Raw genomic sequence first — 26,124 nt, 5'->3', positions numbered from 1 at the left:
AGGTATAGAGGATAACCATATTGAACGACGCCAGGATAGCCCCTTGTGGAAATGTGGTCCCCTGTAATTTTAATAGAAAGTGTCTCTTATTTTGCCACGAATGCAAGATCATATATGTCTCAGTAATCGATCCAAAAAGATCGAAATATTACTCAAGATCGAACCTCTGTCCGACACAATAGGTCGACCAGGGGGATCCAGTAAAGACTTGTGGATCTTGGGCAACAGATATAATATGGGAGTAATAAACAAACAGAAATCCTGGTATCGTTTTTTTTGTTTTTCTTAACGCCGTTCACCGCGTGGAATAAATAACATATGTTTATAGTTCAGGCCGTTACGGTCACGGCGATACCAAATATGTATGCTTTATTTATTGTTTTCAATGATAAAGGACTTGATGAGGGAAAAGGGCAATTGCATTTAACTTTTTTTTTTTAACCCTTCTTTTTTATACTTTGGTTTTTTTTAAGCCCCTAGGGGACTTGAAGGTCCAACTGTTTGATTTTTTTTTTCTAATACATTGCACTACCTGTGTAGTGCAATGTATTCGATCTGTCAGTCATTCACTGACCCCAAGCTGATTAGGCTTCGCCTCCCAGCGGGGCCTAATCGGCTTCTGTAATGGTAAAGCAAGAGGCCATTGTTAGGACTCCTGTTGCCATAGCAGCAGTCGGCAGCCCTGATTCCATGGCAGGGCTGCCGATCTGCTAGCAACCTCTAAGGTGCAGCAATCGCTGTGGCTAATGGCAGGGATCTGAGCTAGCTCTGGTTCCTGCCGTTACAGGTGGATGTCCGCTGTAACGTACATCTGACATCCACCGCTGATGATGCCGGCTCAGCTCCTGTGCCGGGTCATCAATTTTTAGGAACTGGACAACCCGTGCCTCATCAAACAGTAATAGTATACTTCCCCTTCTCTTCAGCTCTGGTCGCAGCGGAGGTCCTGACTCCATTCAGTCGGGCTGTTGGGTGCGGCGCACAGCGTCATGACGTCATGCGCGGTGCACAGCATTGCGACGTCGTGACGCGACGAGACGTTAGGACCTCTGCTGTTCTCCGGAACGAGGAGTGTAAGTATACTGTCAGTTACTATAGTAACTGGGGCCTGTGTAGTTTATTACGTAGGCCCCAGTTACTAAAGTAACTTTTTATAGACGTGGTGCGGGGGGGGGGGCGTCTCTGGGCCCGGTTTCATTTGCGACCCCCCCCCCCCCTGCTATACTTACGCCACTGTATGTTTACATGCACATATGGTCACATAATCACCACTACTGAATAAACCTTAATAGATCATTGCTATTCAGATGCCAGTAATATTCTGAGTCACGGAATAGATAAATGGTCTGATCAGACGCAAGGGGTGATTAGATGTGTAACTGCTCATCTTCTCACCCCTTTAGTAGTAAAAAAAAAAGACCCCCTAAATGTGATATGGGGGGTGGGGGGTGATAACATGAAGAAAAGTTCCGGCTTCACCATTCTGGGGTCACTGGAAATCTGTGCAGTGGGAGAGATCACCAACAGGCTGTGATCTTTCTTTCTGCTCTCACTTGCAGCTCCCCCCATCCAACCCCTCTTCTACACAGGGTCAGAAAATAAAACTTTTCATCCTGCTCTCTAAAATCAAGTGAGTGCTGAACCCTAAATATTAAACCTAGAGATTTGGGCCTATCATTTGAAAGCTAAGACTCTGGGCTAAGATATAAGCTTTATCGCTTATATTCTAGTCCTGACGCGAAATCGTTTTAAAGCCATATACATATGTCTTTTGCTGTAAAAAGGGTTAATACCCCTCCAACACAAACTATAATAAACTGAAATGGTCTCAAAGTAGAGAAGATCTCTCTGAACCAGATCTTGATGATTAGCTTTGTTTGTCTTCACACAAGTATGTCACACAAACGTCTTTATTTTAAATGTGGTCATTCATGGACATTTATACAATTTGATTGCATTACATAATCTGCATTTCTGATTCTCACTATTTGCAGGATTTCCCCTTTTTCAGTAGTTTATTGTGCAGTCAGTACATGATTCTGACAAATATCACCTGCCTTTTAATGTGTACGTCAATTAGGATGTATTCACATGGTGTGGCAGAAAACCACATCATTTTACCGCACCAGGGATGACGTTCATTATTTTCTTTCCGTCAACATAGGCGTGTGAGGGCTTGTTTTTTGCGGGACAAGTTGTGTTTTTCAATGGCACCATTTTTTGGTGCATATATTATATTGCTTAACTTTTTTTGGGGGAAGGGAATTGAAAAAAAACTGCTATTTCTGCATTGTTTTTCACGTTTCAAATTTACGCCGTTCACAATGCGGTGTAAATAACACGTTACCTTTATTCTGAGTCTGTACGATTACGACAATACCACATAAGTTTAGTTTTTTTTTATGTTTTACTACGTTTGCATAACCGCATTCCAAGAGCCCTAACTGTATTATTTTTCCGTTGATATCGCCATATGAGGGCTTGTTTATTGCGGGACACGGTGTAGTTTTCATCGTTACTATTTTGGGGTGCATGGGACTTATTGATTAACTTTTATTAAATATTTTTGGTGGGGGAATGCAAAAAAAAAAAACGTTTTTTTTTATTTTGCTGATTTTAGCGGGGTTTTTTTGTACGGTGTTCACTATACAGTTGAATTAATGTGTTAACTTTATTCTTTGTGTTACGATCGCAGCGATACCATATATGTGTACATTTTGTTTTTACACTTTTATTGAATAAAACCACTTTTTACGGGAAAACATTTTTTATTTTACTGTTCACGTTTTTTTTTTTTTATATTTTCAAAAACTTTATTTGACCGATTTTTAATTATTTTTTTATATGGTTCCACTAGGGGACTTTACCATGCGATCTTCTGATCGCAGATATAATGCTTTGGTATACTTAGGCAATAATGCTTTGGTATACTGTCAGTGCAAAACTGACAGGCAATCTATTAGGCCATGCCTCTAGCACAGCCTAATAGGCATACAGCCAGGGCAGGCCTGGGGTTCTTTGTTAGACACCCAGCTGCCATGGCAAACCCGTTGGCGGCCGGAGATCGCATTCGCGGGCTGCCGATGAGCTCCCTCCCTTTGTCAATAGATTTAAATGCGGCAGTCGCTATTGACTGCGGCGTTTAATGGGTTAAACGGCAGTTATCTCGGCAGTTGTAGCGGTAGCCTGGATGTCAGTCATAGCCGGGCTCCCGCGGCGATCGTGCGGGCACAGCTTCTGCATCTCCATCACGTACGTGCACGTGGGAATGTGCGAGCAGGCTGCATTCCCCGACGTGCATCTATGTGAAAATGCGGGAAGGGCTTTAATAATGCAATTCAGGACAAGACATCTGTCGGCAGCAACTTTTGTAAAAAAAATATTCTGTCAACACATTTCAAAAACAAATCTGGATGATATAATGAAAGCACTGAAGGATATTTACTTGATATTGCTATGGTCCAGGTCCGGCATCATGGCTCCTCCAGGAGTGGAATCCCCGACCAGAGCGTTGACTATGCTCTTGCCAGAGATTCTGCTTCTAGAAGGCATCGTAACTACCGCTGTAGCAGCCATAGCGGCTGCTACAGGGCCTGCGGCATGATGCTGCTACGCGGCCCTTTTCTGCCATTTACTAGGCTACAGGTCACGTTTGGCCTGCAGCCTATCAAGTTTTTTTGTTTTATTTGTTTGGGGTCGCTATATGGCGCCATCTACAGGAGGGGGGTCGCTATATATGGCACCATCTACAGGAGGGGGTCGCTATATGGCTCCACCTACAGGAGGGGGTCTGTATGGTGCTATCTACTGGTTGGGCTGTATGGCGCTATCCATGGGGGAGCTATATGGTGCGATCTACAAGGATGTGGCTGTAGGGCACTTTCTACAAGAGGGGGGCTGTATGGCGCTACCTACAGGGGGCTGTATGGCACTACACAAGGGTGGGCCTGTATGGCGCGATCTACAGGAGGGGCTGTATATCGCAATCTACAGGGTGTTGTGTGGCGCTACCAGGGAGGGTTGCTGTGTGGCAGTACCAGGGAGGGGAGTTGTGTGACACTACCTGGGAAGAGGAGCTGCATGGCACTGCCTGGGAGGGCGGCTGTGTGGCACTATCTACATAGGGCACTAAATTTAAGGGGTTGAAATCTGGGGGCCTAACTTCTATATGGGGGCACAAAGTGAAGTTTTCTGCCATGAGTTCCCATGCAAAGGGGCCCACTAAGTCTGTGTCGCCCAAGGGCCCGCATAAACCTGAAGCTGGCCCTGGTCCAGGATGTGAAATACAGAGTACTAGACAGCAGATACATATTTTGTGTCCTGAGAAATGTACAATGGTCGAGCTACAGAGGAAAGATCAGCAGGGTAGGGATAAATGTCAATCTAGATCTAACTCACACATACAAATAATACTTAATTTCAAATGAGATGCCAGTTAAGACACACTACTATCAAACTAAGGCCACATTCACACGAGTGTTTCAGATTCACGTGTATTAAAAACGCGCGTGAATCTGGTCTGTATTTGTTGCGTTACGCATCAGTGTGCTTTGCGTGTGACATGCATTATTCACACACTCGCAAAGCACATCTTTTTTTAATTTTTTTTTATTTTCAATTGAATTGGTGTGCGGTGCGTGGTTTTCATGCACCCAGTGACTTCAATGATAACGAACCAATATAAGACATGCAGTGAGTTTCACACAACGGACTCTCGCTGCGTGAAAACTCCTGCATGTGTGAACGGCCCCATAGAAATCATTGGGTTCGTGTGCTGCGCGTGATTTCCATGCGCAGCACACGGACGTTATTCACGTTTGTCTGAATGAGCCCTTAGGCTGCATTCAGACGAGCATTGTAAAACTAGTTAGTGTTTATTCAGTGGAAAACGGACGACTTTACATCAGAGTTCAATCAGTATTGGGTCAGAGTGCGTTCTGTGTATCCGTTTTTAACGTCCAAGTAGCATCAGGGATCATCACTTTTTCACGTCTGTCAAAGGAAACTTCCTGCTTATTTTTCAGCGTCTCCTTTCAACCCATCCATGAAAAACAGATCGCACTTGAATTGTCCGTATGCTGCCCGGACAATTTTTTTTCTCCTCTAGGACACGTTGACTTGTCTACAATAAGAATTGGATGAACGTAGTGCATGCTGCGATTTTTCTCTGCACGGCCAACATTGTGTGCGGAAAATGTGAATGAGCCCATTGGCTTTAATCTATCAGTGTTAAGTTGGGTATAGACTCAGACAGCACACGGGCCTGAATAATTCTCGTCTAAATAGGCCCTAAGGATGGAGGACTGAAGTTTTGACAGCTGATAGGACCTCTTCATGAATAACTATTATCATTAACACATAAATGCTATTGTTTGTATTCGGGATGCACGATGCATCGAAACTTCGATACTCTGCATCCCCAAACGGTTCGATACCATTATTTCATGTATTTCGATACTTAGCTGCGCAGCCGCACAGCTCAGCATTGTAACACATGAATGTATGAGAGCGAGGCTGCGGCTGTGTAATACAGTTATTGCCCCGCTCCTGAGTCCTGATAACAAGTGCGCGGGGTCAGGATGATGCGATGCGGCCAGTGCTGCTCTAATGACCGGCGGCACTGAAGACCAAACATGGCGGGCGCACTACAAAACACCCCCATGTTCTGTCCTCAGTGCCTGAACCGCCGCTCATTAGTGCAGCGCTGGCCGCATCACCTCATGCTGACCACGCACTTCATGTCAGGAGCGGGGCAATGACTGTATTACACAGCCACGCTCTATAACGGCGGAGATCAGAGAAACCTCTAATCCGTTATTCCCGTTAATGCTGCAATCAAAGCTGACTGCAGCATTCAAGAGGAAAGTGAGAAGGGGGGATGCCCCTTGGATCGTGTCACAGGGAATCCCTGTGACGCGATTGAGGGCCATACCATATATGGGCAGATAGCCCAGGGTCCATTGAAGGACCCAAGGGCTGTCCTACCATATTTCCTGTTGTTAAGGCATACTTGGGTATATCCTAACTGCCGCCTGTGTACTATCAGCACACAGGCTAATGTACTGTAATATAGATATATGCCAGTACATTAAAGTTTAAAAAATAAAGTAAAAACATAAAGTAATGTTAAATAAAATAAAAATACACATACACCTTTTTTACAATAATCATTAAAATAAGTCTCAATACATAAAATATACACATTCAGTATTGGCGCAGCCGTAATAACCTGCACAACAATTTTTTTGCATCATTTCTGATGTGTACGCTGTAAAAAATAAAATAAAAACTGCTTTCTATCACTTATTGTGGGGCACAATGTGTGATTAGTTTAACCTCCATGTGCCTCACATTAATAGTAATTAACCCCATCATGTACCTTACACATTAACCTATTATAACTGAGAAACATGATGGGGTTAATTACTATTAATGTGAGGCACATGAAGGTTTAATTCTTCATCACACTCCGCGTCTCACATCAGAAAATGGAAGAATTTTATTTTTATTACTGTTGGCAAAGTATCGAATTGGTATCGAAATCGCAATACTAAACGAAGTATCGGTATCGAAGTCCAAATTCTGGTATCGTGACATCCCTAGTTTGTATGATATTTTAAAATTTGATATTCATTTCTTACAACGGCCTAATATTCATTCATTGTGCACTTCCAGGAATAACCGAAAAGAAAAAAGAGTTAAAATAGTCCGTAACATGTTTTAAAGTCTTGTGGGAATTTTTTAAGAAAGAAGAAAAGGGGCTGCTGGCCAGAACCCTTGAGTCTGGGAGACTGAAAATACAATGTTTTATCCTTCATGTTTTTAAAGAGTTAATCAAATGAGAACCTGTCACCTTTCTGTTGTTTTGTGCACATTGTAAGAACTGAAAGAAATTTTGTTTTGTCAGAAAATGTCATCCGTGAAAACCAGTGGGGTGGAGTGGACATCCGAAGAGGTGGTGACCCAGTTCTCAGAAGTAACCTTATATGCTGTGGCTATTCTGACGGAGTGGTTGTAGGAGAACGAGGCAAAGGTCTTATTGAAGGAAACACTATTTATGGTAAACTTATCTGGCATATCTTTTAGATCAGTACTTCTCAAACTGTGAGGTGGGCCTCACAAGGGAGGTGCCCACCAGTTGTTTGTGAGGGGCAGCTAGGGAGGCAATTTTGACAGATGTGATCATATACTGCATATCCTTTTCTATGGCTGCACCAATATCTCTGGTTTAGCAACAAAACAGACTCTTTTTGTGCTTATTTTAATAATCTACCTGCTTCAGTTGACTTTAAAGGGAATGTGTTGCAAATTCAATTTTTTTTTTTTTTTAAGTAAGTTCCTTATTTCTATTCTATTTTTCAAGTTTTTTTTTATTTTTTATTTTTTTGCTGTATTTTTATTTTTTTCTTCCACATGGTGGAAAGTATTACAAATTTAAATAATAATTTGACATGTTTTCCTATGTTGGCCACCAGAAGGAGCACTTCCCAGAATTACAGCAAGTTGAATAAGGCAAAGCAACCTGACTCACAGCTGCCGTAAATGTGGGAGGAAATCTCACCCCCCTCCCTATTTTTGGCTACAAGCCAGGAAAAGGTGTCTTCAAATTGCTAAGCATTGTCCAACTGCCATTTTTTGAGTGATTGTACAAATGGCAGCTGGCAGAAGCTATAGGACACACCAAAAGGCTAAGGGTATGTTCACACGCTTACTAAAAAAACTTCTGAAAATACGGAGCTGTTTTCAAGGGAAAAAACTCCTGATTTTCAGTCGTTTTTTAATCAAACTCGCGTTTTTCGCAGGTATGTTCACACAGCTTATTTTCGGCCAATTTTTTGGGCCGTAAAAATGCGAAGCAGAAGGCCTCCAAAAATCTGCCCATTGATTTCAATGGGAAATACAGCGTTCTGTTCCGGCATGGAGTTGCTAAAAAAAAACGTCTGAAAATCAGGAGCAGTTTTCCTTTGAAAACCGCTCCGTATTTTCAGACGTTTTTGATTTTGTGTGTGCACATACCCTAAGAATGATGAAAGTGAAGTGAATGACAAAACAGATAAAAACAAGGGGACATATACAAAAAACACGGAAAAAGGCCATACTTACAAATGGACACAGCCAGGTCAGAAACGCTGATAAAGGAGTGTGAGCAGGTGCTTTAAATAATAATAGCCACTCCCACTAGTCTTGAGGGGAGTGGTGTGTGTGGTGCATGGGAGGTGTAGTAAGAAATAATAAATGAATAGTGTGTATGCAAGTGTAATACTATAAGTGAAATATAGGGGGCAGTAATGAGAAGTGCCTCAATAGAAATAAATGGATAATGGGGTGCAAGTGTGTGAAACGTGGAGGGATAGTGTGTACGTCATGAGGCACAACGTGTATAGCCAGGTAGAAGCCTATTTGTGACGCCTTGATAATTCATAGAGCGGGCTACCCTGCTTGCTATGCCAAACAACAACACACCATGCTCTCCCAGCATCAAAGACCCGGCTGTGTCCAAGAGAAGCGAATATACGTAGTAATGAAAAATACCTGGGGTATTAGTGATCATTTTGGCCAAAAGGACGCAAGCTCGCAATCCACGACAAGGATCCCCAGACTTGCGAGTCCCTAACTGGAACTGAATGTTCCTCCATGCACAGACAAAACAGATAAAAACAAGGGGACATATATACAAAAACACCAAAAAAGGCCATACTTACAAATGGACACAGCCAGGTCAGAAACGCTGATAAAGGAGTGTGAGCAGGTGCTTTAAATAATAATAGCCACTCCCACTAGTCTTTTTAGTTGAGCGGTTCACACGGCGTGTATTTGCCACTTTTTTTTTTTGCGCATTTTACGCTTGATTACGCTTTTCATTTACATAATTGGTAAAGTGCGCTGTTAGTACATACAATGCGCTTTTTTACACATGCGTTTTTTTAAAAAACGCGTTGTGTAAATAAGTGTCGCGTCAATTCCTTTGCACGTAAAACGTGCCAAATGTTCCCATAGTCAATGGGAGTTTTAATTATGCGTCAAAAAGCACACACAAAATGCGTCAAAAAACACTCGAAAAAAGCGTCAAACGCTTGATTAAGCTTCCCATTTACATCAAGAGGAAAGCGAACCGTTAGTTTTTTACGCAAGCATTTAAAAAAAAAAAAGTTGCGTAAATAAGAACAGTGGGGTGGGGTAGTGTGTGGCGCTGTTGCATGTTTGGGGGGATTTGTGTGTGGGGGGGGTGCTCGCCGCTGATTCTTCAAAACAGCTGATAAGCGGCTATAAAGGATCAGCGGCGCCCGTGCATACTCCGGGTGGGGGGCGTGAGAGGGGGGGCTGTGAGAGAGGGACAGACAGACACTCCCACCTTACCTGCAATGCCGTCGGTCTTCATATTGGCGCTGGAATTCCCCCTACAACCCAGCTTCTATGTGGGGTCGCTCTGAACTGCGCTTGTGCAGTACAGAGTGCGATAGCAGAAGCAGAGGATCCAATGGACGGGAGCCGTTCATTGTGTCCTATGCACTGTAGCTGCCGTATTCCATCTGTGTATGAGTTAAGAGACACATACACAGATTAAATAAAACATGGCAGCCCCCAGTACTGTAAGAAAGTGTTAATAAAAAAACATTGTGTGAGAAAAAATAGTCAATATAATATTTTATTAAATAAAAACACATAAATTAATTTAAAAAAAAAATCATGACACTATCCCTTTAAGATAAATTGAGGTAATTTTTAAAAATGGTTTGGTATGAACTGCAACCAATGGTGAGACCCGGTAGAAAAAGATTGAGATTCCCTAGGTTATGTAATGCCTGCAACATTGGGTACATATGCCATAACTTATATGACATTTAATATTAAAGTATACAAAATATCATAAAGTCATATTGAAAAAAAAGTTTAATAAAACCAGGTTATTTTCTGCATGGGCTTTGTTAAACAATGTTGTACCTATAATTAAAAAGACAAGCCACACGGCTGCAGTTTTGTTTGTGATGTTGAAGGACCTGGAACTGAGTTGTCTCTTATCGGAGTGCCACTTACAGACCCTAAAATCTGAGGTCGGGTGACAGGTGGTATAGAGTGATGTTCATGTGGAGCAGAAGCGTTTCAGAGAATCCAAGGTGATCGTCCTAAGTTCATACATAGAGGAGAGGTACCCAATTTGACTTTTCCTATGGAGCCCTTTTTACACCTATTGTTGCAAATTGAATATAAGGATATTTCTGCAGCTGACATTAGGATGTTTAAGCCAGAAATAGTACGAAGATCTGTTATTATATGTCATATTGGCCTATTATTACTAATCCTTACTGAGGAGTCTGGTACTAATAGACTAGTATAAAACGAATACTTCAGTCCACTAGTTTTCAATCCATTAGCAATTAGTCTTTTATTTGTCAATGTACCAGAAAATTGGCCATAAACTATAGACCATTTATGCCGGACTACTGTCCAATCAGTATTGACCGTGTCAGACTGTGAAGAGACAGGCCCTATTGATAAGAGGAAAGGTAACACCCGGTTTTTAACTTCTACATTTTCAGGAGGAATGGCACAACGTACAGTTCTAAGAAAAGATGCTCCAGAATTATTTTATTATTTTCCTACAATAAAAAGAAAAAAAAAATGTGCCAACACCGCGTCAAAGCGTTTGCCATTAGGACACTGCCGTAATGGCTGCTAACAATATTATCTTGACAAAAGTATCAACTCTTAAAATATTCCAACCATTTGTACGCTAGAGTATAATATCTCTATTGGGAAAGTATTGAGAGAATTGGAAGAGACCAAAAATGTAATGAAGAAATATTATAGAAACAAGGAGTGTGGTTTTAGAAAAGAAAACCGATCTATTCTAATTTAAGCATGCTGGTGAATAGAGGTGTATATTGGGAATATTCTTCCGCATTTACTACAAGCACTTATTATTTTAACCAAAGTTAATTTGTCCAGATAATTCAGCTTGTATTTGTATAGAAAATGCCATGAAGAATTCTGTGCAGAGAGTGGTTCAATAGTGCATGCCAAAGTTCTGTCATGGGACCAATGCGATTTAATTTATTTATAATCATATAAAGTTTTACATGAAGTACTTAGTCTGTAACTGCAAATAACATAAAGCTGTGTGCAATAGAGTCAGCACGACATATTTTCTTAGGCAGGGTTCACATATGTTCGTTGCGTCCGGCTAGTTGTTTTATGCCTGCGCCAGACACCACGTTGTGCCCTGCTCCGGTGTCCATAGCCTGACGTAAAAACGCTGAATGCATCAAAACTGATGTATCAGATTCCAAAGCTGCTCCCATAGGTAAGCATGAGATCAGTTCTGGCAAACAAACAAAACCGGATTGACGGACATATGTGAATGGGGCCTTAATAGCTGACATGAGCAAATTAAGATATTTGGCAGAAAATTGACAAATAAGAATTAGTTTTGTCAAATGAAATGCATTCCACTCGCCGCTTAAAGTGGCTCTGTCGGGTCTCCTACGCTACCCTATCTGAGGACAGCATAAGATAGAAGAGGAGATGATGAGCTTTGAGATACATAGATTTCAATGATTTGATTGTGTTTTCAATGCTGCCTGGACTCCTAGAGAAAGCCTGTGACTCCTGTTTCCTATATTTTTGACAATTGACACCCACAAACATTGATTGACAGCCCTCCACTAATACAATACCCATATTTACCCAAGCTCCGCATCTCCCCCTGTATCATATACTGTACTTTCCTCAGATATGGTAGCTTTTAAGAATTGACATAGCCACTTTAAGGAGAAGGAAATTGGGAGAACTCTTCTTCAAGTAGGGTTTGGATATATTTCTAGATAAAAAAAAGAAAGGTTTAGTGTGCTGTTTGGGGTACTAATCTCTGGCTGTCCCGAGAATCTCAAGCCGTTACAAGATCCAAGAATTTACACACACCAGGAGCAAGAGCTCCATAAGGTCCATTTACAGGAGCAGATATTCATATTAGCGATCTTCGATATGATTGCTGTAAGCGATCGAATACCAATTCTAGACTAGTATTTACACACAGCGTTATCTTCTCAATAATCTATAAAAATTTGTGGTTTGGATGCCAATTTAACAATGTCACTTATCTGCCATCAATCAAATGATTCATGTCTACATACGACAATGTCAGAACGACCAACGATTATTTTATGTTCGCGTATCCAATTGTTTCAACAGGCTTTTTATTGATAGTCATTCAGTCTCTTCACACATTCACATTAACCCCTTCACGCACCTAGATGTAACTTCACGTCCTGGTGAAGTATGAAGTGGGCTCCCGTGCTGAATTTGATCGCTGGTTCAAATTCCCTAGGGGGACTAATAAGTGTAAAATAAAGGTTTCAGTAATGTACAAAAGAACAAAACAATATTAAACGTTAAACTCCCCTTTGCCTATTTTTCCTCTAAAGTAATGTAAAAAATGAACAAAATTGGTATCACCGTATCCATAAAAGTCAGAACTATTACAGGATACCATTATTTAGCTCGCACGGTGAACGCCGTAAAATGTTTTAAACATTGCTGTTTTTTTGGTCACCTTAGCTCTTAAAATTTTCTTTATAAAAAGTGATCAAAAAGTTGTATGTACCATTAAAAACTAAAAAATAAAAAAGTTATGGCTCTCAGAATGTGGGGACGCAGCATAGAGATCACACAGTTGAGGCCGCTCTGACACTGTCCGCAGCTGATTGGACAGTGTCAGAGCTCAGACTATCGCCCCCTTTCCTGTCCATGTACAGAAACGCCCCTCTGACAGTACAGGGGCTAATTTACATATTGGGCGCCAATTATAATGGCACCGTTATCTCCAGAATGGCTTAGACTACACAGCTAACTCAACGTGCCCCAGAGACTGCTGCAGCAGCACCTATAACTTGGTGCACTCAGCTGCACATGTCTGGGGTAGTGAAAGGTTCACTGCACTAAGGCTGTGTTCACATTAGGAGCCGATGTCGCAGATCTGATCAAAAATTCCAGACAAATTAGAATGCAGAGCTATTTTGTCTGGTAAAATGACAGCAACCCAATGGACCACGTTGTAGTCAAAGGTGTCAGTAAGGTGCCGTTGGTGTCCATCATTCAACGGATCAGTCACTGCCATCGTTCTCGTTGTTCTGCTCCTATGACGGTGAAGAACAGAAATAAACAACACAGATGTGAACAGATGTGTCTAAGAACCTCACTTATAAATGTTCCCTGCCAGGACATAGTCATTTGATATATATAAAAAAAATATTTTTTAAGGGGGCTCTCCACTACTATTAGCAATTTCCCTTTTAGAGGTTTAAAGAGGACCTATCACTAGGTTATATAAGTTGAACTGGTTAGCAGACCTGAATAGCGCTCTCTTCCTGATTCCAGCACTGGTTTTTTTCTAGACTCCCCACGTTCCAGAGATATGCCCCACTGGTTTGTTGGCTCCCTCTAGGCTAATTTGCTGTAGTTTGCCAACAGGACGTGAACTACCCTCAAACTGCCTCGCGCTGATTGGTCAGCACTAGAGGCAGGGACGCTAACACCACCATGTTTGCTAATTACAGCAAATTAGCAAAGAGGGAGCCAACACAACAGTGGCCAATATCTCCGGAACTCCAGAGATATTGAAGGTCAGGGAAAAAAACAGCCGTATTCACACGAACATGGACCTATATAATTCAATGTGGCCGTTCACACGGCCGTTGTTTCAACGGACTGTGTGAAGGGTCTGTGAGAAAATAGGACATGTCCTATCTTATCACGCTTCACGCATCCCTACATAGACTCTAGTCTATGGGGATGCGTGATATCGCATCCCGCAGCGCAGAGCACGGATGCACCTCGGATGTGAAAAACAGGCTATACAGGTGCTATACAGGTCATTTAACCAGTTCAACTTATATGATGCCGCTGACATCTATGCGAGCATGCTTCCGTGGTGTACAGCAGAATACCTGCTGCTGAACTAAATATCGCTGGCATCCCGGCCAGAGTGACCAAGCTACAGACCCCTGATGATGAGTATTGAAACGCGTAGGGTCGGTTGTGAATAGGAATTTTTTAGCATAGGGAACACTAGCATTGTTTGTTTACCTCAACACTAGGAGCTTCCGGTGCGGTTATCACGGACTCTAGTGTGAATTAGGGTCAAGACTATTGTTATGCCCACTTTTCAAATGCTGATTCCGTATTGATATTCTTGTTGAACACTGAGCTATAGGAGGTTCACAATTGAATTAGAACTCAGTGTTTACTATTTAATACGTTCTTATACACACGGTGGGGCTTTTTCACAGTGGTGATTGTACCCCTGTTTTTAGAGAGTTATAAATAAATGTTATATTTTACTCATATATCACACCAGTGAATCCTTTAAAATTGTTATATTGTGGGAGCATAATTGAATACATCTTTGAAATACAGTGAATTATTGGAAATATTAACGTTTGATTTCAGATTATTATTTTATGTCAACACATTGCATAACCAGTTAGTGCTAATAAAAGTGTGGTTCACTACTTTACAGTAATCTTCTATTTCCGCACCAACACTAATATGTGACTAGCATTCGTACTGAGCGGACAAGAATAATGAACGTTGTGGCATTGTTCCCCGCCAGTTACGTTTTGTCTAGACAGTGATTGTATTATGTTGTCCTCTGTCACACGGAGCAAGCCTAATTGTAGCAGATGAACAAACATCACATGGCGCTGAACGATGGCCATAATATATTTCCCGGGTGATCAGAACAGAGCCCAAGCTCAGCGTTTTTAGTGTGTGCTGAAACAGAATGTTCCGTTTTATCTAGTGAAGTGGCAGTAGTTTCCCATGTTTTTCTGAAATTGTTCAGCCACCTTATTTCAAGACCTTCTATTACCAGAGTACAAGTACCATGAAGAGTGTCACTTCGTAACAGTAAAGTAATGTGAAAGGGTAGGAGAGTGCGTTTTCAGTGGATAAAACCATAACTACAAAATGAAAATAGGGTGCTTAAAGAAAATTGCATCAGTTATGAAGCTTTAAAAAAAAAATCTATTAAGCGGTATCAGACTCAAAATTACTATCTTGGCAGAATTGTTAATCTAGTGGGATTACCTTTGTAACATAACAAACATTGATGTACTGTGACAACTCACAGGTTGAATGGGTGAGCGGTAAATGTACTGTTAAAAGGCATGACCTCTGATATTTACGAATACTCTTCTGCTGACCTAACTTTTTTACTGCCATTCCTATTTTTAGGATCCTACATATGTTGCTAAGGCAAAAACCCAAACACATTTGCACTACCCTGCAATTTAAACAGTAAAAAATAGTAAAACTTAAAGCACATTAATGTTACGCCAAAAAAAGTGGATGTTACGTAGAATTTGGACTATATTGGTGCATTTGTTTAACCCCTTAATGACTAGCCTATTTTAGATGTTAATGACCAAGCCATTTTTTACGTTTTTCCATCGTCTCATTCAAAGAGCTATACACTTTTTTTATTTTTGCGTCGACATAGCTGTATAAGGTCTTGTTTTTTGCAGGACAAGTTGTATTTTTTAATAGCACCATTTTGGGGTACGTAGAATTTATTGACTAACTTTTATAAACTTTTTTTTGGGGGGGGAATAGAAAAAAACCAGAAATTTCCCCACACTTTTTTGCGTCTTAAATTGACGCCGTTTACCTATTGGTATAAATAACAATAAGTTTATTCAGCGGGTTGTTGCGATTGTAACGATACCAAATTTATATAGTTTTTGTATGTTTTACTACTTTTACACAGTGAAAACACTTTTTTTTCAAAATTATTTGTTTTTGTGTCTCCATATTTGAAGAGCCGTAACAGTTTGATTTTTTTCGCCGATGCAATTGTAGTAGGGCTTTTTTTTTTGCGGGACCATTTTGGAGTAGATGCGACTTTTTGACCACTTTTTATCAAAATTTTTTTAAGGCTGGATTCAAAGAAAACAGCAACTTTTGCATGTTTTATTATTTTATTTTTTACGACGTTCACCGTGCGGGTTAAATGATGTAATAAGTTTATAGTTGGGGTCGTTATGGACGCGGCGATACCAAATATGTGTAACTTTTTTACTTTATTTTGTTTGTTAATAATAAAGCAATTTGTAAGGGGGGGAAAAGTGTTCTTTTTATTTTTTTTCACTTTTTTTTTTTTTTCACTTTTTTACTAGTCCCATTAGGGGACTTCACTATGCGATTATCCGATCGCATTTATAATACACTGCAATACTTTTGTATTGCAGTGTATTATGCCTGTCCGTGTAAAACGGACAGGCATCTGCTAGGTCATGCCAAAGGCATGATCTAGCAGGCATTCACCACAGGCAGACCTGGGGGCCTTTATTAGGCCCCCAGCTGCCATCGGAGAAACAGACACTCGGCGATCTTATCGCCGGGTGTCAGTTGGATGAGAGGGAGCTCCATCCCTCTCTCCAAAACCACTCAGATGAGGTGCACGCTATTGAGCACCGCATCTGAGGGGTTAAACGGGTGAGATCGATACTTATATCGATCTCACACGGTCGAGCAGGGATGCCCCCAGCCCTCAGCTACCTCTGGCAGCGGAGAGCAGGGAGATTTGACAGCTCCCTGCTCTGTTTACTTATTCCGATGCCGCGACGTAAAAAGTCTATGGCATCGGAATAAGGCCCGTTAGTGACCGACGTAGAAACACTATGGGCTGGTCACTAACTGCATGTCAAAAAGAAAAAAAAAACAATCGTTCGGGAAAAAATTCCATGGAAGTGCCAGTGATAGGGCAAGTAAAATTAGAGAATCACTACCTCAAAAAACACTGCTATTATGCGGTGTTCAAGGGGTGGTCTGAGATTAGAAAAAATGGTCTGCTTTTTCCCAGAAACTGCACCACTCTTGTCCATGGTACGTGTCCGGTATTGCAGCTCAGCCCCATTTAAGTGCAGTTTTCCTGGGTGTTCGGAAGTTAATGTTGCATCAGTGCAGATTGTGTCATTGTTTGCCTCCCTAATTGATGACTCGACAACTTAAATGCTCCAGTTAGATTTGTAAAACTCTCCAACTCTTTCTAGGTAATAAAGGCTGCGGAGTGTGGATCATGTCATCAAGCCTCCCGCACATCACTAGCAACCAGATTGGTCACAATAGCATATATGGAGTAGCTGTATTCTGTCGCAAAGATGATGCCAGTGACTACCTTGCTAACCAGGCCGGAAATGAAAACTTTAATGATGAAGGAGAAGCAGCCAGTTGGGAAAACGATTTAGATAGTGAGGATGATCGCTTCTCTTCTCGGAGGCCAATTAATGTAGCACTTATTGAGTCCAACAGTATTAACCACAATGGAGGTAAGGTGGGAAGATACTAGGGAATTGGATGTTTTTCTGCTGCACAATAATTTGTTGCATGGAAGGCAAATTACTGGATACTACTGTGTCCTGTCCAGGCAATGCTCTGTGAGCTAAACACATCAACAGCAGCTGCACAAAGCTCTTTGGTAGTTTGCTACAATGGATCAGTCTGGGGTTCAGGCTGTTTAGCTCACAGATCATTGTCTAGACTGGATACAATATTATATACTTCTCAGCTGAGAGCTGGACTGGGTATGTGTACGTTTGCTTCCTCTCAATGTAAACAAGAACGTTCTCATTCACTGACAGCAAACTATATTTGAAAGTTGTAGACCTCCATCTTGCAGTGCTTAAGCTTTATTTTATAAAAAATTTGAAAACCCTTTTTAACTTGAATTGATGTTCAAATGTTGCTTATATTTGCCCACGGAACCTAAAAGTGTAAAAGTTGGCAGAGATCATCACTCATCCATTTTTGTAAATTATATATAGAGATTCTAAAGATTACAGACTTTTTATAGTAGTATATCGATAAAAAATAAGTGATCACTGGGACCACCACGGATCCTACTCCTCCGTTCCCAGGGCAGAGGTAGCTGCACATTTAAGGTCAACCTTAATTAAATGCTATAGGAGATACAGAAACAGCAAAGTGAGCGTGCTTGGCTGTTTTCGTATCACTCATAGATTAGAATGGAGAGGGATCGAGCATAGGTGGCAATCTGTAAGTGCTGCACCTTAATTCTTGGGATCAGTAGGGTCTTGGCAGTTGAATGGATCAGACTTTATTGTATGATCACTGTTGTACTACAGTACAAATATTATACACTACAGATCGTTGTTAAAATATAAAATGTACTTGTGGGAATCTGCTACAATATGTTTTTGTTTTTTAGGAGAAGATTTATATAATTGGTATAATCTGATCCTGGTTTTGTTATATTCCTATTGTATATTTCTGTTTTTGTGCTAGAAACAAATACTGGATTATTCAGAATTTATGGATTATTGGATGCTCAATTAAAGGGAAACACATGATTAAAAATAGTTTAAGGGTTCTGCAAAGTATGTGATGCATAAAAGTTTCTACTTATGGAAAAGAAAAAAAAAGCATGTCGTTTTAGTTTTTATGTCTTTGAGATTTGCCTGAATTTCAGCTAACTGTATGTCATTTTTGTCCTGTTACAGCTGCTGGGCTGTACATTAAGAGCAGTGAGGCACTGAATATCCTAGCTAACGCCGTACATGCCAACCATGACAGTGGAGTGGCTGTATTTCAAAGCACTCAACTTGTCCGCATTGGAAATAACAGCGTCTCCTGCAATAGACTGAGCGGTGTCCATGTGGAAACAGGCTGCAGAGTGGAGTTACGGGGAAATGGCATCTATGACAACAGAAGTCACGGCATTATCTCCAAGGGAGATGGGACCATCATAGAGAATGATATTCTAGGAAACCGTGGTTGTGGGCTACAGCTTATACAGACTGCTGACATGAAGGTACAGCCATTTCACTGAAACCAATTACATCTTGTACTCCATATGGGTTGTAATTGAGATATTTTAAGTTCTGCAATACGTTTCATGCAACCATACATGTTTTTGCAACTTCTGACCAGCTCCTGCTCTGAATAATACATTTCCTAGTTTAGTAACGGAGCTGCTGATTGGTGCTTCAGACAGAGGCAGTGGATGCAGTGCTGCTTACATGGCTGCTGCAGTGTAAAATACTAGGGTTCTGCAAAGTGTGTGATCCACCGCATCCAGGTAGAGAGTTTAGTTCTATGGGAGTTACTGGAATAGCCAAGAAGCCACCATTCCATTCATTATCCGACTGGATGGTGTTCTGGTTACCCCCGTTCTCCACATATACATTTATGGAATATCCTGTGGATATGCCCATATATGCATGAGTTGGGAATACCTCTTTCATGTATTTATGGGTGGGGATGTCTTAACAACCGATATAAGGTTCACACCATGTTTGCGCTGTGACATTCTCCCGACATATACATTTGTGTCCTTTTAGCATATGTTTAGGTGGTATATGCTGACATGGCTGAGACACACTATTGGGACTGTTGGACACGGTCACCGGTGGCCCCTGCAGCTGCAGTGGTGGCTGTACGGACAGACCCTTACCCAGCTGTTTCCTCCTATTCTCTCATTAGTAGTTTATGTAATATGGATCTAAGGGCAGTCTTTGAAACACTACTTCTACCAAAGGAATGTTCAGGTGTTGCGGGCATGTCCTATTTTTCTTTGCCACAAATACCACCAAATCGTGCCACAATTTCACAGTGGTGCGTTTTGCCGCAATTTTGCAGTAGTCGCTCCAATAAACCGCGACATGATTGTTACATCAATGAATATACTGTACCCTTTGACTATACTCTAAGGCCAGGATCCAACACGCAGTTTTTGGCTCAGTTTTTTGATCCAATGCCAGAAGTGGATCCATAAGGAACAAAAGGTATAAAGAAAAGTGTAATTTCTACTTACCATAAATTCTCTTTCCTTTAGTCCTAGCAGCAGCACCCATGGGGATATTCTATCCTCCTAGAATATAGGACAGGTGGTATCAATTTATTTGAATTAATTGGCTGCCCTATAAGAGCCAGCCTCCCAGCTGGTCACATCGTGTATTTATAACCGTAAAAGAAAAAACCCCATACTGACTCAAGGTCTATTGATTTAAACATTTTATTGGGGGGGGGGGAGCAGTGCTGCTGCTAGGACTAAAGGAAAGAGAATCTACGGTAAGTAGAAATTACACTTTCCTTGACGTCCTCAGCAACAGCACCCATGGGGATGTAGCACGTAACCATTTTAGGGTGGGTCTTCTTGAATTGTAGACAAAATGACCGCTCGACCAAAAGCAGTTTCTCCATCTTTTCTGATGTCTAGCTTATAATGTTTTACAAACGTAAGTGGAGAGGTCCACGAAGCTGTTCTGCAAATCTGATCTATTGGAATGCAGCTTTTCTCTGCCCATGACGTGGATACAGCTCTAGTAGAGTGAGCTCTGAGGCTCTGTGGAGTCTGTAAACCAGCCTGCGTGTAGCAGATAGTAATCACCTCCCTTATCCATCTGGACAGGGATGACTTAGATGATTTTTGGCCCTTATTTTGGCCTTGAAATGATAGAAAAAGATGGTCAGATTTTCTAAACTCTTTGGTTCGATGAATATATGTTTTTAAGGCTCTACCGGCATCCAATGAGTGCAGTTTCCATTCTTCTTCTGATGATGGCTCTGGCCAGAACACTGGTAACTCAATCTGTTGGTTAATATTTTGAAATTAAGGCACCTTTAGGGTGAAATAAGGTAATGCCCTTATCAGGACACGGTCCTGAAGAAAAAGTAGATAAGGTTCAGCCAATCCAAGAGCCTGTATGTCACTGACCCTCTTGGCTGTTGTTATAGCTACTAGAAAACAGACTTTTAGAGATAGATATTTCAATGTCACCGACTCCAAGGCCTCAAACGGGGGTTCACAGAGGTGATTGAGCACCACACATAAATCCCACTTAGGGACTGGATCAGTTACAGTTGGTCTGATCTTCTGGACTGCCTTTACCAATCTCTGAAAGGGGTTCAGATGATCGTTTCTTGCCTAAGAAGGCTGATAGTGCAGATATTTGTACCTTAATTGTGCCTGGCTTGAGCCCTCTGTCAAAACCCTCTTGTAGGAAATCCAGTATGTTCTGGATGGATGGGGAGGAGGAGGAAAGTTGGTTGTCTTTCTCAGAAATGCCAACCTAATCCTGCCATAGGTCTTGTTGGTCGCAACCCCTCTAAATTGTAAACTGTCTCTGACCGTCCTGAGTTGGCTAAAAGGGAGCGATCAACCTCCATGCTGTCAACTGGAGACGGTTTAGATGGGGACAGTAGCGATTGCCTTGTGTCACAAGGGATGGAATCTGAGGCAGAACCCAGAAGACTCCTTTGCTCATTGACATGAGTAGGGAGAACCACGCTCTTTTTGGCCAGAAAGGGCAGGTGGCAATCGTCGAGACTTGTTCCAGTTTGATCTTCTGTAATACCTTTTGGGATCATCAGGGTAGGCGGGAATATGTATGCCAGGTGGAACTTCCATGGTATGGATAGAGCGTCTATGACCTACGGCTTGTCTGCCCTGAACAGGGAGCTAAATAGGTCCACCTTTGCATTCTGTCGTGTGGCCATCAGGTCAACTTGTGGCTGACCCCAGGATTCCACTATCTGATAGTAGACTTGTTGGTTTAGAGACCATTCTCCTGGTAGCTGAAGGTCGCGGCTCAGCCTCTCAGCTGTGCTTATAAAAGGGACCCTCAACATTACAGCAATCAGCTGTTGAGCATAAACTTAGGCCCACGATAGGATCGGTGCCACTTCTATAAGAAGGGCTATGGATCGGGTGCCTCCCTGGTGGTTCAAGTAGGAGAGTGTGGTCGCATTGTCGGAGCGAACTCTGATTGCTTTCCCCTGGACGGCTTGGTGAAAATATGTAAGGGCTCTCATGACTGCTTGCATCTCTCTGCGATTTGAGGATAGACATCTCTCGGTCGGAGACCAGGTGCCCTTCACCATTTGTCCTGCCGTATGAGCTCCCCAACCTGAGCTGGACGCGTCTGTCGATATGTCGACCCACGACTGGGGGGGCAAAGGATCTGCCGTTTTTTTAGACGAAACCACCATCTTAGGGAGGCTCTTTGTCTCTGGAAATCACTGTATTGTCCAGAGTTTTTATGTCTCGGTTCCAAACCTTCAGGATTTCCTGCTCTAGAGGTCGCATGTGCCATTTCGCCCGACTCGATAGACTCACTGACCGATGTCATCAGACCCAGAACTTTCATCATCAGACGAATTGATACTGGCCTGATCTGACTGAGATGCCGTGCGGCCTCCTGTATACAACACCGTCTTTCTGGTGGAAGGTAGATCATCATCTGACGAGTATTCAAGAGAAATTCCAGGAACTGTTTCTCCTTCGATGGCTGAATGTGTCATTTTTCCCCATTGATGAGCCATCCCAATGCTTGAATTTCTGACAGCATGATTTGTAGATGAGTATTGAGGGCTGCTTCTGAATTGGCTTTTATCAGCCAGTCGTCCAGATAGGGTATTATGGAAATACCTTTCCTCCTGAAACTGGCTACTACTGCCACCGTCACCAGAGACGTGAATTGTAGATGTACCAACTCTCTCTGCATCCAGATGACAATTCTCCGGAATTTCCTGTATCTTGGATGAATAGGTACGTGGAGATACGCATCTTTTAGGTCTATTGTGGCGAGAAAATCCCCTTCGTCCAGTAGAGAGAGTACTGAACGGATGGTATCCATACAGAATTTTGTTCTGCGTATAAATTTGTTTAGATATCTGAGATCTATTGTTCTCCATTTTCCCGCTTGCTTTGGAACTAAGAATACTCTTGAGTAAACTCCTGTCTGGAGTTCCGCGGTGGGAACCTTTTCTAGAACTTTCATATCTATAAACTCTAGATTAGCCCTCTCTAGGAGAGACTGTTTGGTTTTGCCAAATTTTGAAGTGGCAAGGAATCTGTCTGGGGGGTGCGATATGAACTCTATCTTGTAGCCATTTTTTACTATGTCTAGCACCCAAAGGTCCTTTTATAGACCTTTCCCATTGGGGGGGTATAAGAATGACAATCTTCCTCCTACAGGTATATCTCTTGAGTCAGAAATCCAGCTTACTGCCAGTGGCTGGATGGTTTCTTCCCCTACCTCTCTGACGTCTATAGCTTCTCTGGGAGCATTGTATACTGGTTGAGGAGGAATTTTCCACACTCTATCTTGTCTCCCTCCCCAGCTTTGACCTCTAAACAGGCCACAAAAGGAGGTTCTCCATTTGTGTTTCCCTGACTGAGGGAGAGATTTACCTTGTTTGTCAGATAGATTCTCCATTAGGGAATCCAATTCCGCTCCAAACAGCCTACTAGGCTGAAACTCCATTGAGCAAAGTGCATTCTTAGAGTGCACATCTGGCTCCCATGGTTTTATCCAGAGGGATCTCCTACCAGCTGATGATAGGGCCATTGCGCGGGCTGCAAATCTGGACTGCTGGACCATGGCGTCGCAAAGAAAATCTGAGGCTACTGAGACATATTTAAAAAGTTTTAGAATGTCGTCTCGTGGAACGCCATTGTCTGTCTTCCTCCATCTGGAGGAGCCATGATCTCATATTCTTTGCGATAGTAGAAGAGGCTAACGCCGTCTTTGCTTGAGCTGTGGCCGTTAGGTACCTCTTCGTAAAGCGCTATCGATTCTGCGGTCCATAGGATCGTGAAAATTTGAACCGTCTTCACTGGGGACCACTGTACGTCTAAAGAGTCTTGCAATCGCAACATCAACTTTAGGGGGGTCCCCCATTCCTTATCCTCTTTATCGTCAATGACTAACATTGTTTTAAACCTTTTATTTAGAATGGGACCCTTGTCTGGGGACTTCCATTCATTGTCCATTAATTTCTTGGTGATGGAGTCAACTTTGAATGCCCTGACTTTCTTGGGCATTCCATCTTCCCCAATTCCATCATATTGCACCTGTTCATCTGAACGGATGGATTTAAGGAGTCTGGACATCTTTTCTATATGGAAGAGATTTATTTCCTGGTCATCGTCCCTTTCGGATGGGGAAGTATTAACTTCATCGATGACCCTGAAACCATCCACAATGTCTGACTCCCTAGGGGATGACACACCTTCCCCTAACTGTCTGGGATGGGATTGAGATTATTCTCCTGATTTTTCCTTCTCATGGGAGAAGGATTCCTTAAATTCAGAGATGGAGTCATGCACAAAATCTGTCATCCATAATAACATTTCTTTATTGGACATGGTTTGGTCTTCTATGGGAAATTCGTTGGATCTGTAATCAGCACAGAAAAAATATTCGCTACCATCTGGCAGCGGAATATCACATGCCCTGCAGGTCAAATGCCTGCGTTTTCCAGCGGATTTCCTCACGGATCCTCTATCCCCAGAGCCTTGGCTAGACATCTGTGGATAGAGAATATGCAATCCGCACACTAGAAGGGAAACACTTTGTGTTTCAGCAAAACAAAGGTACTTTAAGATAGGGAGAACTGTACCTTTTAAATTGCAGTTGCAATACCAGGATCAGCCGGGACGAGCGGTCAGAGAGCTGAACGTTCTTGGCTGATTTAAATAATTCTCCCTAGTGTCCCTTCTCGGCGGCTGACCAATCAGCGGCCGAGAATGGGCGCATGCGCAGTAAATCATGCATAGTAGAGACAATCCGGCTACAGGAATATGGCACCAGCGGCATGATACACGCCGGCGCATGCTCAGACGGATCCTTTATAACCAGCGTCCTGGATTCGGAAAGCCGGATACTGCTAGGTGGCTGTCTGGCAGTGGAAGTTTCACCTCCTGAACCATACAGGTAATCCTGATTTTTTATATATATATATATATATATATATATATATATATATATATATATATATATATATGTTTAACAGGCAACTCCTTTCCCTGGTCTTAGAAAGATCCCAAGACAGGGAACAAGGAGAGGACAGAAAAGCAACACACACTTACGCACACATGCATAAGTGTACACAATGACCAGGAAGAAATAGACCATAAATGTAATCAAAATATACTTCCCAGCCCTGTCGCTTCTCGGTCGGAGACACCACCTGTCCTTTCAGAGAAAGGACAGAAGAAAAAAACACGATGTGACCAGCTGGGAGCCTAGCTCTTATAGGGTAGCCAATTCAAATAAATCGATACCACCTGTCCTATATTCTAGGAGGATAGAATATCCCCATGGGTGCTGCTGCTGAGGACATCAAGGAAAGACTTTACATCTCCTTTCTTTTGTATCACTCCTGTGTTTGGCTTGAAAACCTGAGCAAAATCTTCCTCACAAGTGTTTCCCAGGATCACACACAGTGTTTTGATGCAGTTTCAGGTTTCGTCTTTTGAGCCAAACACAGGAGTTGACACCAAAGAAAGGAGATGTATCTGTCTTTTCTTTATACCTTTCCTTCCTTTTGGATCCACTTCTGGCTTTGACTGAAAAAAACTGTCCCAAAAACGGCATCAAAAGTCTGTTTTTGCTCTTCAGCCTTGTTCACACAGAGTTCTTTTACATGGCAAAAAAACGTCCGAAATTGCCTCCTATTGATTTCAATGGGAGGTGGAGGTGTTTTTTTTTCCCGCAAGCGGAAAAAAATGCTCGTGAAAAAGAAGCGACATGCCCTATCTTGGTGTTTTCCGCTTCAAAAACCCCATTGAGATCGGTAGAAGATGAAAAAAAATGCGCCAAACGTCCGACGTGTTTTCTTAATGCATTTTTTGACGCGTTTTAGGCAAAACCGCTCGCAGTGTTTTCCTTTGCCTGTTGAAGAAAGAGGTACAAAAAAAAACGCGGCAAAAAACACCTGTGGTGCAAAACCACTTAATAAAAATGGAGCTGATTTTTACAGGCAGCATTTTCTGCCTGCAAAAAAACTCTGCGTGAACAGGGCCTAAGCTGTTCTTAGACGCAGGAACCGAAATTGTGCACCCAGTAAAGACAGCGCGGTTTTCACATTTATAGCAGCTAAAAGCAGTTTGGTGGATAATGGCTTTGCGGTATTGCTGATATTAGCTTTCAGCTTATTTTTTACACTGCTTTTAGCTTCTCTCAATTTGAAAACCGCGCTGACTGCAGCGTATAAACTAGCTTGTAGACTGACTTAACACCATATTAAGCCACACCCCCTTTTAAATCTTGACTGGTATTTTTTGGTAAAAAAAAAAGGTGGTAACCTGAACTGTGCAGTATA

The 26,124-nt window shown here is 42.0% G+C and overlaps 1 protein-coding gene across 1 annotated transcript in view; it reads left to right on the top strand.

Moving 5' to 3' along the window:
- FBXO10 (F-box protein 10) overlaps positions 1-26,124 on the top strand; it is a 144,075-nt gene that overhangs the window by 108,225 nt on the left and 9,726 nt on the right. Inside the window, exons 8-10 of the mRNA XM_075825559.1 lie at positions 6,908-7,060; positions 17,049-17,324; positions 18,516-18,826. Coding sequence (XP_075681674.1) covers positions 6,908-7,060; positions 17,049-17,324; positions 18,516-18,826 — 740 coding nt within the window. The remainder of the gene's footprint in view (positions 1-6,907; positions 7,061-17,048; positions 17,325-18,515; positions 18,827-26,124) is intronic.

Source organism: Rhinoderma darwinii, chromosome 1, assembly GCF_050947455.1.
Source record: "Rhinoderma darwinii isolate aRhiDar2 chromosome 1, aRhiDar2.hap1, whole genome shotgun sequence".
Taxonomy (NCBI): Eukaryota; Metazoa; Chordata; class Amphibia; order Anura; family Rhinodermatidae; genus Rhinoderma; species Rhinoderma darwinii.
Note: the sequence above shows the minus strand (reverse complement) of the source record. Positions and strands in the feature narration are given on the sequence as shown.